At 44.2% G+C, this 13,187-nt stretch overlaps 1 protein-coding gene across 4 annotated transcripts in view; it reads left to right on the top strand.

Annotated features, from left to right (window-relative positions):
* The first annotated feature begins 5,497 nt into the window (after positions 1-5,497).
* FAT4 (FAT atypical cadherin 4) overlaps positions 5,498-13,187 on the top strand; it is a 171,899-nt gene continuing 164,209 nt past the window's right edge. For 2 of the 4 annotated variants that reach the window (XM_032292349.1, XM_032292347.1), the window contains exons 1-2: positions 5,498-6,526; positions 6,981-12,167. In XM_032292349.1, coding sequence (XP_032148240.1) covers positions 6,993-12,167 — 5,175 coding nt within the window. In that variant the 5' untranslated portion in view covers positions 5,498-6,526; positions 6,981-6,992. Of the gene's footprint in view, positions 6,677-6,709; positions 12,168-13,187 lie in introns of all 4 variants that reach the window. The other 2 variants (XM_032292348.1, XM_032292346.1) reach the window with 1 other exon arrangement.

Genomic DNA, 13,187 nt, shown 5'->3' with positions numbered 1-13,187 from the left:
TATTATATATATATGTGTATATATATATTATATATATATGTGTGTATATATATATATATATATATATATATGGCCTTATATACATACATGTGGCCTTACACTGTAAAGCAAGAATAGCTACATAACTCCATATGGAGAATTAAAACTGCAACCATAAATGCAGCTTGAACATACTTATTTTAGTCATCAATATATGAAGCCAACAGAAGATCAGTAATGATATATAAGATTGGAATAGCATAATCAACAAACAATCTAATGGATATATATGGATGGAATATTGCACCCAAGAACCACATAATTAATATTTTTTTTTCTGAGTTTTCTCAACTTATTGGAAGTCTTCAGACAGGATAAAGTGACCATGGGACTGAGTGGGCATGGAAAAAAGAAGAAGACAATTCCTCTCTTTATCCATGAGTTACATTATAAAACTGAATGAAAAGTAGTGGTGCATGAGTTAGGAAGATGTTCTGGAGAGCAAATGAGGAAAAGTGAGTCAAGGAGAAGGAAGTAATCAGCTGTGACTTTGATAAGAAATATTTTGGTGTAGTACTTTGGGTAAAACTCTGATTGGAGTGGATTAAGAAAACATGAAAGCAGAGAATTTGGAGACTTCTTTCTATCACAGATTATCTACTTTGAATAAAACACAACAAATAATTAGTAACAAAGAGATATAGATTCTATGTACCAGGGAAGGTGGTGAAAGGCAGCAGGCTTGGCTGAAGGAGAGGGCTCTTAGACTACACATATTCTGAACTGTAATCATATACTAATACATAATCTTGTGCTACAGAGAAAACCAAAACATAAATATTTAAAGGTGAATGTGTTATACTTCATGGGACTAGGTTAATGTAGTACTTTGAGGAATATTTATAGCTTTCAAGATACTTATCAGAAATAAGAAAATAAAATACTGAATTAAACGTTTGTCTTGAGGAATTGGAGGATAACAGAGCTAGAGATCAAATAAATAAAAGAGAGAAATAACAGATGAAGACAAAACTCCGATCCACTTGTACTTACCAAACCGGTTTTAGAACCAATCCAATTCAATGTTGAATTTACTTCAGTAACCAAATTTCTGAAATTCAGCCAATCTACAAAAACTGCACTCTACAAAAGTTAACCAATCTCTAACCCCTCCTACTTCTGAAAGTTTGCCATCTGTTAACTCCATGCTTCTCCAAACCTAAGTAAGATCAGTTCTCTGTTTTGCTCAGAAAGACTGTCTTACAGGTGGAGTGCGGTGGCTCACATCTGTAATCCCAGCACTTTGGGAGGCCGAGGTGGGCGGCTCACAAGTTCAAGAGATCAAGACCGTCTTCCCTAACATGGTGAAACCCCGTCTCTACTAAAAACACAAAAATTGGCTGGGCATGGAGGCGCTAGCCTGTAGTCCCAGCTACTCGGGAGGTAGAGGCAGGAGAATTGTTTGAACCTGGGAGAGGCAGAGGCTGAGACTGCGCCATTGCACTCCAGTGAGCTGAGATTGTGTCATTGCACTACAACCTGGTGACAGAACCAGACTATGTCTCAACAAAAAAAAAAAAAAAGAAAGGAAAAAAAAGAAGATGTCCTATAAACACAGCTCCCTCTTGTTTAGCAAGCAATCCATTTTGTTGCATATGCTGAGTAAAGTCTTTCTCCTTTTACGCTATATGTCTGAAAGATATTTCTGTTCATTTCCATATGAGGACAGTTGCTAGGATGTTCAGTGCAGGCTTACTGTGATGACAAGGGTTTGGAGGAAAACCGGATGTGTATAACTGGATATTTTGAAAGTGATGGTTATACATATTAAAGTAAACCGCAAAAGTCAGAAAGAACAGTTTGGATGTACCTATAGCAATATGTATAAATCTTTAAAATGTACTGCTTGATGAAAAAGATAAGAAATAGGATGAGCTATATACACAATATAAGGCAATATAATTTATTTTGAAAATACAATATAACTACATAATACACATTTTGTTAGGACACATAGAAACAAAAAGATACACATTTCATCAGAAACTTTGCCTCTGGGGTTGAAAGAGAGTGAATAACAATAAGGAAATACAGTAGAGTACAGGAAGGTAAAGTGAGCAAAAGAGATCCAGTGCAAAATATAGTATGACGTGTAAATTAAGGGGAAAGTGGCAGGAGAGGAGTGGAAGGGAGGACAGAGAGCCTAGAGGGGGAAGGGGAGAGACAGGTGGAAAGAAGAGAGGATTGGAAGGAAAGAAAAAGAAAGGACAGGGAGAGAGGAAAAGAGAGGAGATCGGGGGAGAAAGAAAGGAAAAAGGACAGATGGGGAGAGAGGGCAAGGGAAGGAGAAGGAAGGGAAGGGAGGAAGCAAGAAAAAAAGAAGAGGGAAGGAAAGCTGGAAGTTGAGAGAATACCCTTTTCTGGAATAATGTTGATAATGCCTTAGGGATTGAGGAATGTAATCAACCTAGCCTTTGTCACTTGGAGTCTAAAATATGACAAAAATATAATTTCAGACATTTAATTAAGTGATAACAAATGTGTATAGATCATAACAAATTGTTACAAAGCTATTTGTTTTAATGTATGTTCTAAGATTCAGATAAGATATTCTCTAGTTTCCTTTATATTTGGACATAAAAATACGACCCCCACAGCCTATTAAAATCAAGGAATATCTTCTCCTTTAGAAACTTTGTTAGAAGCTTTGAATAAACCACACTTTTCAAACAAGGTTTTAGCCGAAAAGCACAAATAAACTTGTTTGTTTTTTGAAAGGCAATTAATTAAAGAAAATGTACAATGAGAAATGATTCTTACGGCCTCTGTTTATTAATGTGTTCCATTATAATATCTACCTAGTAATGTATTTCATGATTTTTTTGCATATTTCATGCGTACAATGATCTCTATGTGTCTTTACGTTCTTTTATTTTACTTTTGGGTAGGCATCCATATTTTTTATTATGCATGATTTACTTTTTGGGGGCATCCATAATTTTTAACATGCATGATATTACAGTTTGAAATCCAAAGGAGAAAAACGACAACAAAATACAATAAAGGCTTCATTCTTTGTCTTCTATTTAAACTATACTCTATCTTACTTTAAGTTGTGTACCTTATGTATACATAGATTGCAAATTTATGTGTAGGTTTTACGTATAAATGAATATATTACTTTAAAGTAGTCATCATGGGCAAAGTATCTGCTTTTTCAAATAACCACACAATTATCTAAAGAATTTTGGATAACCCTCTTTCGGAATTGTCTGAAATTTTTTTAATGTACTCTGTCTATATATTTTCTGTATTATTTGATTTTGCCATATCTTGTTTTGTAGAATTAAAATGTATACATATTGCACTGATTGAATACTTTCCCTTTCACAGAATGAGTGATTTTCACCTGTTCTCCAAATTAAATTCACTCATATATAATGCAAATGTAATACTATTGACACTAAATTTGAAGATTATCCCACAGGCTTTCCAGAAAAACAAGCAAACCAACAAAAGTCCACAATCTCCTGCAAGTATCTGAATGATTTATTTCTGTTTATTTCATTATAAATGCTTGAATAACAGCGTATTAGCAAACAAAATAAAACAAAACAGTAATCTCTTAAAATCACACATCAGAGCCAGGATTTGTAATAATTTAGTTGCCACTTTAGTTAATCTACAAATATTTTTTGACTAAACTATACCAAAAATAATGGTGTTAGGATTGTAACTTAGGAAAAATATGAGTTAAAAAAAAAGGCTTAAATTATCTCTAAAAAATCTAGAGTCTAATGTTTTCAAGTCTTAAAATACAGAAATGGTTAAATTTAACTTTTTTGTCTGCTTCCAATTAACTCATTACATTACAGTAGAATAATACGTAGAAGTAAGTTTTTTTAACCTGAACAGAGGAATGGGTGATAGTTTTAGAAATCATGTTTTCCATTTACCAGTTTTGAGTTACAGGCTGTCTGCATCAGCAAGACCTGAATTTGCTGTCTGTCCTACTATTCTTGATTTTTTTCTTTACTCCAAATAAGAAAGGCACTAGGAGATTCTTAAAGATCGTTTTCTTTGCTGCTATCCCTAGGCAAGAAGGAGGAATTAGCCTTGTAACCAGATCCTTTTAGTCTCTGCATTTAATTTTAAGCAAGAAACCTGGAGACTAAAGTTGTAAGACTGACATAGAACAGCAGAGGGCAGTATTTACTCATGACTGAACTCATGGCGCAGAAAGTTTTACGTTTGGAGGGATTCCTGTGGCAGAAATGTATGACATATGCCCTATATTTGCATTGTTTGGCTTGAATTCTTATTTTCTAAGTTGGTTCCCTTAAAGGGGAAAAATATCAATCTGAATCCTAATAGCTTATTTTTTCTTTTGAAGAAACGATGCATGCCACCACAAAAATTAGCTGCAGTGAAGAGTGGCTGAGTCGACATGTGGACATTTTAAAAAACTTAAGTTTAAATATTATTTTATTTATTTCTGCTTTCTCGTATCTATTTCTCCCGGACTGAAAAGCAAAATAAAACTTTATTAGGATTCCTTTGGCTAAAAAATGTGGAGGTGGAAATTCTCCATCAGGGATCAAAATTCCAAACTAACTTTGCAACAGGAAAAGATCTCCCTCCTTTCAAAGGGCTGCCATTATTATTGTTGTTGAAGCCCTAAGGTTTGGGCTGCTGGCACCTGGAATCCAGTTGGGAAGGAAAACAAAACAAACAGAGTTCCCCTGGCCTTCCCTACAAGAGGAAGTCCAAAGGGTGGTAACCAGGTCTCCAGCCCCTAGTCACCTGGAAGGTCGGGGAGAGGGGCAAGTGAGTGAAGATTTAGAGTTTAGCTCGCCTGGACAGCAGGGAGCCCGCGGCGTAGAAAGACGAGGAAAGGGGAAGATTTGGTTTGGATTCTGTGGGATCACATTGTAAGGCAGCTCTCTCCCTCGCATAAAGAGGGAAGGGGCAGGAAATGGTTAAAGCAAAGCTGCACTGTGCATTCCCAGACAGGCTTTGCTTAATCCTTCCTCCCCGCTTTAACAGACCCTCACCCCCCGCCTTTCTTTTATTTCTCTCGACCCCCTTACCCCTGAGTTATTACTAGCATAACAACCTAACGGTCTTCCCCCAGACCCGGCCACTAAAGTTATTTATCTGCAAACCTGACCCCACCCCCATCTATTCTGCGGCAGCCTTTTGCTGTTATTGCTCTGACGCCGGCCAAGATTTGGCAGAAAAGGAAAAAAAAAAAAAGAAAGAAAGAAAGAAAAGGAAAAAAAAAAAAAAACACCCCCCTTCCTAGCGCCTCCGCCTCGCAGGGCTCCCACACCAGACCGCCTACAGCCCTCCGGGAGGCTGAGGTGATTAGCATCCCGAGAAGCCAGTCGGAGGCCAGGCGAGGCGGAGGGCGCTGGCGGCAGGAGTGCCGGGCGGGGCTGCTTCAGCTCCGGCCCAATGGGGCTGAGGCGAGGGAGGGGCAGAAGGTGACAGGACCCGGAGCCAGGGGGAGTCCGGGGGAACTAAAGTGCGGGGATCAATGAGTGGCGAGCAAAGTTTCTGAGTGCTGCTCCAGCTCGCGGTCTTCCCTCCCCCTCTGTTGGTGTTTCGGCGACGCGCTGTGTGTGTGTGTGCGTGTGTGTGTGGGTGTGTGTGTGTGTGCTGGAAGTACGGCGGGGAAGGGGCGGGGAGAGTGTGAGGGACCGGGCGGGAGGTGGAGAGGGGCTCGCGGAGCCCTAGCTTCGCCGCGGTCCAACCTTCGGTCTCGGCCCGCGAGAGGGAGAGCGCTGACAGGCGCCGTCCGGAGCTGCGGAGGGCGCCACCACAGCCCAGCGCCGACTTGGCCGCCTCCACCGCCGACGGTGAAGGAGAGAGAGGCACCGACCACCCCCCGCCCCAAACAAAAAGCCTTGTGGATTACAAAGTGAAACTGACACGGGACAATAAAAGCAGAGATAGCGAGGGCAGGGGCGAGGCGCGCTCGAGTGGGCTTCTGACTGGGGCCGCCGGAGAACGACCCCCCTGGCATGGTGAGGGGAGGGCGACTCGGGGATCGCATGCTGCTTCTGCCCGACCCCTGCGAGGCCGACAAGAAAGGGGGAACTGCACTCGATCTGGATGTACAAATAATGGGTCGGCAGGCGCCCCGGCAGAGGTGAAAAATGCCGAGGAGCCCTGGCTGCTGTTTGTGCGGGACCTCGGGCTTGAAGCCGCAACACGGGCGGCGGCGGCGGCGGCGGCTGCTGGAGGGGAAGGGGCAGAGCTGAGCGCTCCCGGGTACCGGAGCCAGGGCGCGAACGCTAGCGCCTGGAACGCAGTTCCCGAACTGCCTGCGCGCAGACGCCGCCGCCTGGGCCTCAGCGGCCACTGCCGGAGCCCTGTTGGAGGGGCGTTGCAGCCTAGATTTTGAGGAGTGGGGACTCCAGGAATTCCATCGCCTCCAGCTTTTGGGAAAGGAATTCGATTCTCCCGGTTCCCCAACACCGCTTTCCCGGTTCGCAGTTGTGTTTGGACGTTTGTTCCTCCCTCTTCAAGTTCTTCGCGGAGGGTAAGTTCTAAAGTTTCTGAAGACAGTTCTTTGCAATGATTCCTCATATACCTTAAATACAGGCAACTTCTCCCAACTCTCATCCATCCGGGTGAAAACGCTCAGACTATCTGGATTCGAAAACAAAGTAAAAGGGGGAATATATAAGAGGTTTGAGAAACTTTTCTGGGAACCCAGCAAGAGGTTTGAGAAACTTTTCTGGGAACCCAGCTCACAGCAGTGTCCCGCGGAATGCCCTGCCGCTTTTCGCCACAGCATCTCTCTTGCACTCCGCGTCCAACTGGCTACCTAGAGTCTTTTGCTGATGCTACTTGCTTTTGCTGGATTGGAGGGTCTTTGAAATAGCAGAGGTCTCAGACCAAGCCGTAGGCTGAATCTTTGCTGGCGCTCCTCAATCCCTGTAAATATCATTCGTTTGCTTTACCCCTTCCTTCTCTTTATCACATCGTTTTAGGGAGCCAGGACCATGGACTTAGCAGCAGACAGGGCTCCTGGCCGCCCGTGGCTCCCGTTGCACACTCTATCGGTGCCTCAGCTCCTTCGAGTATTTTGGCTGCTGTCATTGCTTCCGGGGCAGGCCTGGGTCCACGGGGCCGAGCAGCGCCAGGTGTTCCAAGTGCTGGAAGAGCAACCTCCAGGCACTCTGGTAGGCACCATCCAGACGCGCCCCGGCTTCACCTACAGGCTCAGCGAAAGCCACGCCCTGTTTGCCATAAACAGTACCACTGGAGACCTGTACACCACCGCCACCATCGACCGCGAGAGCCTGCCCAGCGACGTGATCAACCTGGTGGTCCTTTCCAGCGCCCCCACCTACCCCACCGAAGTGCGAGTGCTGGTGCGGGACCTCAATGACAACGCCCCCGTTTTCCCGGACCCGTCTATCGTGGTCACTTTTAAGGAAGACAGTAGCAGCGGGCGCCAAGTCATCTTAGACACCGCCACCGACTCGGACATTGGCTCAAACGGTGTGGACCACCGCTCCTACCGCATCATCCGCGGCAACGAAGCGGGCCGCTTCCGTCTGGACATCACCCTGAACCCGAGCGGCGAGGGAGCGTTCCTGCATCTGGTGTCCAAGGGCGGGCTGGACCGGGAGGTCACTCCGCAGTACCAGCTCCTGGTTGAGGTGGAGGACAAGGGTGAGCCGAAGCGGCGGGGCTACCTTCAGGTAAATGTGACTGTGCAAGACATTAATGACAACCCCCCGGTTTTTGGCAGTTCTCACTACCAGGCGGGGGTGCCTGAGGACGCGGTTGTGGGCTCCAGCGTCCTCCAGGTGGCGGCGGCGGACGCTGACGAGGGCACCAACGCGGACATCCGCTATCGGCTGCAGGACGAGGGGACCCCCTTCCAAATGGACCCCGAGACGGGGCTTATCACGGTGCGGGAGCCCCTGGACTTCGAAGCCCGGCGTCAGTACTCGCTTACTGTGCAGGCAATGGACAGAGGCGTGCCTTCCCTCACAGGGCGCGCCGAGGCGCTGATTCAGCTGCTGGACGTGAATGACAATGACCCGGTAGTGAAGTTCCGCTACTTCCCGGCCACCTCGCGCTACGCCTCTGTAGATGAGAACGCTCAAGTGGGGACCGTGGTGGCTCTGCTCACCGTGACGGACGCAGATTCTCCCGCGGCCAACGGGAATATCTCCGTGCAAATTCTCGGGGGCAATGAGCAGCGACACTTCGAAGTACAAAGCAGCAAAGTGCCGAACCTGAGCCTAATAAAGGTGGCCAGCGCCTTGGACCGCGAGCGCATCCCTTCCTACAACCTCACAGTTTCAGTCTCTGATAACTACGGGGCGCCCCCTGCCGCAGCAGTTCAGGCGCGCTCTTCTGTGGCAAGCCTGGTGATTTTTGTCAATGACATCAATGACCATCCTCCTGTCTTTTCACAGCAAGTGTACAGAGTGAACCTGAGCGAGGAGGCGCCTCCAGGAAGCTATGTGAGTGGGGTATCTGCCACTGATGGCGACTCTGGTCTCAATGCGAATCTGCGTTACAGCATCGTGTCTGGCAATGGACTGGGATGGTTCCGTATCAGTGAACATAGCGGCCTGGTGACCACTGGGGCTGCTGGCGGCCTGGACCGTGAACTTGCTTCCCAGATTGTACTGAATATAAGTGCCCGGGACCAGGGAGTTCACCCCAAGGTGTCCTATGCCCAGCTTGTAGTAACTCTCCTAGATGTGAATGATGAAAAGCCAGTATTTAGCCAGCCAGAAGGGTATGATGTGTCTGTGGTTGAGAATGCCCCAACAGGGACAGAACTGCTGGTGCTCAGGGCAACTGACGGGGACCTGGGTGACAATGGAACAGTGCGCTTCTCCTTACAAGAGGCAGAGACTGACCGGAGGTCCTTCCGTCTAGATCCAGTGTCTGGGAGGCTGAATACTATTTCCTCCTTGGACAGAGAAGATCAAGCCTTCTACTCCCTGTTGGTTCTGGCCACAGATATGGGCTTCCCTCCCCAGTCATCAATGGCTCGCATAAATGTGAGTCTTCTGGATATAAATGATAACAGCCCTGTGTTCTACCCAGTCCAATACTTTGCTCATATTAAGGAGAATGAGCCTGGAGGTAGCTACATCACCACTGTGTCTGCCACTGACCCAGACTTGGGTACCAATGGTACTGTCAAATATAGTATATCTGCTGGGGACAGGTCTCGGTTTCAGGTCAATGCTCAGAGTGGGGTTATTTCTACAAGAATGGCCCTAGACAGGGAAGAAAAAACAGCTTATCAGTTGCAAATAGTAGCTACTGATGGTGGCAACTTACAGTCTCCCAACCAGGCAATAGTAACCATCACTGTACTGGACACTCAAGACAACCCACCTGTATTCAGTCAGGTTTCCTACAGCTTTGTGGTTTTTGAGAACGTGGCTCTGGGATATCATGTGGGTAGTGTGTCGGCGTCCACCATGGATCTCAATTCCAACATCACTTATCTCATTACTACTGGGGATCAGAAAGGTATGTTTGCTATTAACCAGGTCACTGGGCAGCTTACCACAGCAAATGTGATTGATAGAGAAGAGCAATCCTTTTATCAGCTGAAAGTAGTGGCCAGTGGGGGCACAGTGACTGGAGACACTATGGTTAACATAACAGTTAAGGATTTGAATGACAACTCTCCCCATTTCCTTCAGGCAATAGAGAGTGTAAATGTGGTGGAGAATTGGCAGGCAGGTCATAGCATTTTCCAGGCCAAAGCTGTGGATCCTGATGAAGGTGTCAATGGCATGGTACTCTATAGTCTGAAGCAAAACCCCAAGAACCTGTTTGCTATCAATGAAAAGAATGGCACTATTAGTCTGCTTGGGCCCCTGGATGTTCATGCTGGCTCCTACCAAATAGAGATCTTGGCATCTGATATGGGTGTCCCACAGCTCTCCTCTAGTGTCATCCTAACAGTTTATGTCCATGATGTAAATGACAATGCACCAGTGTTTGACCAACTTTCTTATGAGGTCACCCTTTCTGAGTCAGAACCTGTGAATTCTCGATTCTTTAAAGTACAAGCTTCTGATAAGGATTCAGGAGCAAATGGTGAAATTGCATACACTATTGCTGAAGGAAATACAGGGGATGCTTTTGGCATATTCCCAGATGGTCAATTGTATATAAAAAGTGAACTGGACCGTGAACTTCAAGACAGATATGTTTTAATGGTTGTTGCTTCTGACAGAGCTGTGGAACCCCTTAGTGCTACTGTGAATGTTACTGTAATTTTAGAAGATGTAAATGATAACAGACCTCTTTTTAACAGTACCAATTACACATTTTACTTTGAAGAAGAGCAAAGGGCTGGGTCATTTGTGGGCAAAGTAAGTGCTGTAGATAAAGACTTTGGGCCAAATGGAGAAGTAAGGTATTCTTTTGAAATGGTGCAGCCAGATTTTGAGTTGCATGCTATCAGTGGGGAAATTACAAATACTCATCAGTTTGACAGGGAGTCTCTTATGAGGCGGAGAGGGACTGCAGTGTTTACCTTTACAGTCATAGCAACAGATCAGGGGCTCCCTCAGCCTCTCAAGGATCAGGCCACTGTACATGTTTACATGAAGGATATAAATGATAATGCTCCCAAATTTTTAAAAGACTTTTACCAAGCTACAATATCAGAGTCAGCAGCCAATCTGACACAAGTTTTAAGAGTATCTGCCTCAGATGTTGATGAAGGCAATAATGGACTTATTCACTATTCTATAATAAAAGGAAATGAAGAAAGACAGTTTGCTATTGACAGTACCTCTGGTCAGGTAGCACTAATTGGCAAATTAGACTATGAAGCAACACCTGCCTATTCCCTTGTAATTGAAGCAGTGGATTCAGGGACAATCTCCCTCAATTCAACGTCTACTTTAAATATTGATATTTTAGATGAAAATGACAATACCCCTTCTTTCCCTAAGACAACACTCTTTGTTGATGTTTTGGAAAACATGAGAATTGGTGAACTCGTGTCCTCTGTTACTGCAACTGATTCCGATTCAGGTGACAATGCTGATTTACATTACAGTATTACTGGGACTAACAACCATGGAACTTTTAGCATTAGCCCAAACACTGGGAGTATTTTTCTTGCCAAAAAATTGGACTTTGAAACACAATCTTTGTATAAATTAAATATAACAGCAAAAGACCAAGGAAGACCTCCTCGTTCATCTACAATGTCAGTGGTTATTCACGTGAGGGACTTTAATGACAATCCTCCTAGCTTTCCTCCTGGAGATATTTTCAAGTCTATTGTTGAGAACATTCCCATTGGTACATCTGTCATTTCAGTGACTGCACATGACCCTGATGCAGACATTAATGGACAACTATCCTACACAATCATTCAACAGATGCCAAGGGGCAACCACTTTACCATAGATGAAGTCAAAGGGACTATATATACTAATGCTGAAATAGATCGGGAATTTGCTAATCTCTTTGAGTTAACTGTAAAAGCCAATGATCAAGCTGTGCCAATAGAAACTAGACGATACGCTCTGAAGAACGTGACCATTTTGGTTACAGACCTCAATGACAATGTCCCAATGTTTATATCACAAAACGCCCTTGCTGCAGACCCTTCAGCTGTAATTGGTTCTGTTCTGACAACAATTATGGCTGCTGATCCAGATGAAGGTGCTAATGGAGAAGTAGAGTATGAGATCATCAATGGGGACACAGACACCTTCATTGTTGATCGTTATAGTGGAGACTTAAGAGTGGCTTCAGCGCTGGTGCCTTCACAGCTGATCTACAATCTCATAGTTTCGGCAACAGACCTTGGGCCTGAAAGGAGGAAATCAACCACTGAACTGACCGTCATTCTTCAGGGCCTTGATGGACCTGTTTTTACTCAACCCAAATATATAACTATTTTGAAGGAAGGAGAACCTATTGGCACGAACGTGATATCAATAGAAGCAGCTAGCCCCAGAGGATCGGAGGCCCCAGTGGAATATTATATTGTTTCAGTTCGTTGTGAAGAAAAAACTGTTGGACGCCTCTTTACTATTGGACGACATACTGGTACAATTCAGACTGCAGCCATTCTGGACCGGGAGCAAGGAGCATGTCTTTACCTGGTGGATGTTTATGCCATAGAAAAATCAACTGCTTTTCCCAGAACACAGAGAGCAGAGGTAATGATTTTGTAGTTATTTATTATTTGTTGATGTGCTTTTTAGAAAGATCATCCTTTTTATATTTACTCTCTATAATTGTTTGCCTTCATTGTTTATTGTTGAATTTATGAACAGAAACGCCTAAAACTGTTCTGTCACAAAGACTAACAGAGAATTACAAAAAATTTAGTTTTAATCCTAGTTGCAGCTAAACAATCAACTGTCTTTTCACTTTACCACATAGCAATCAAATGTATAAGGCTAAGGAGAAATCTTTAGCCATTCCAGAGTGGAAAAAATCCATTTATCTAAGCTAAATTGTTGGGGTCATCTACATACCACCCAGTAAGGAAGTCTACTAGAAGATGGGCACTTTCAGAATTAAGACCTATTCCAAAATGAAGAGCTTTGGTAGAAATCAGTATTGTACCATAGCTCTTCAACAACAGTGACATGGAAGATGGGCTGACAGTGTACACCAGGACAGTATTAACTTTCACATCCTCAGCAGTCTTAGCAGTTTCTTTATAGACAGTGACTAATTTTAATGTGCTGAGCCAAGGTTTGGAAGATTCCTGATTTCTTCTGCCCTAGCATTTTAGACACTGCCTTCTGACTTAGGATAATCCTTCCTTTTCCCTCTTAAATTAAAGCATGCAATATGCTGTGAATGATCAGATATTAGGAGCTGTTTCTTGACAATACTGAATTCAATGCCATGGGATAGAGACATGTTGTTCTGTATGTTGGTGGGTAAGAAATTAGTGTTTCATAGCATGAGCCAAAAGAATTCCAAGCTCACCCTTCCCTGGAGTGTATTTTAGGTTGTTACCTCCTTGTATCATTGATTTGCTCTTAAATTGAACCACTTCCGATGTTATTTTGATAGTCAACTAGAAATGATATAGCTATACTCCAGAAAACTCTTATTTGCTGTTTCCAAGTTCATTCTTTCCCTTTCCAGGCTCCTCAAAGACATTCTAGTGTCACTCAGCCAAAAACACAAACATCAAATGTGGTTTGTGATACTTGGCAGTG

The sequence above is a fragment of the Sapajus apella genome, unplaced genomic scaffold (assembly GCF_009761245.1).
Source record: "Sapajus apella isolate SASKATOON/1434 unplaced genomic scaffold, GSC_monkey_1.0 scaffold27, whole genome shotgun sequence".
NCBI classification, from domain to species: domain Eukaryota; kingdom Metazoa; phylum Chordata; class Mammalia; order Primates; family Cebidae; genus Sapajus; species Sapajus apella.
This window is presented reverse-complemented; position numbering and strand designations above follow the sequence as displayed.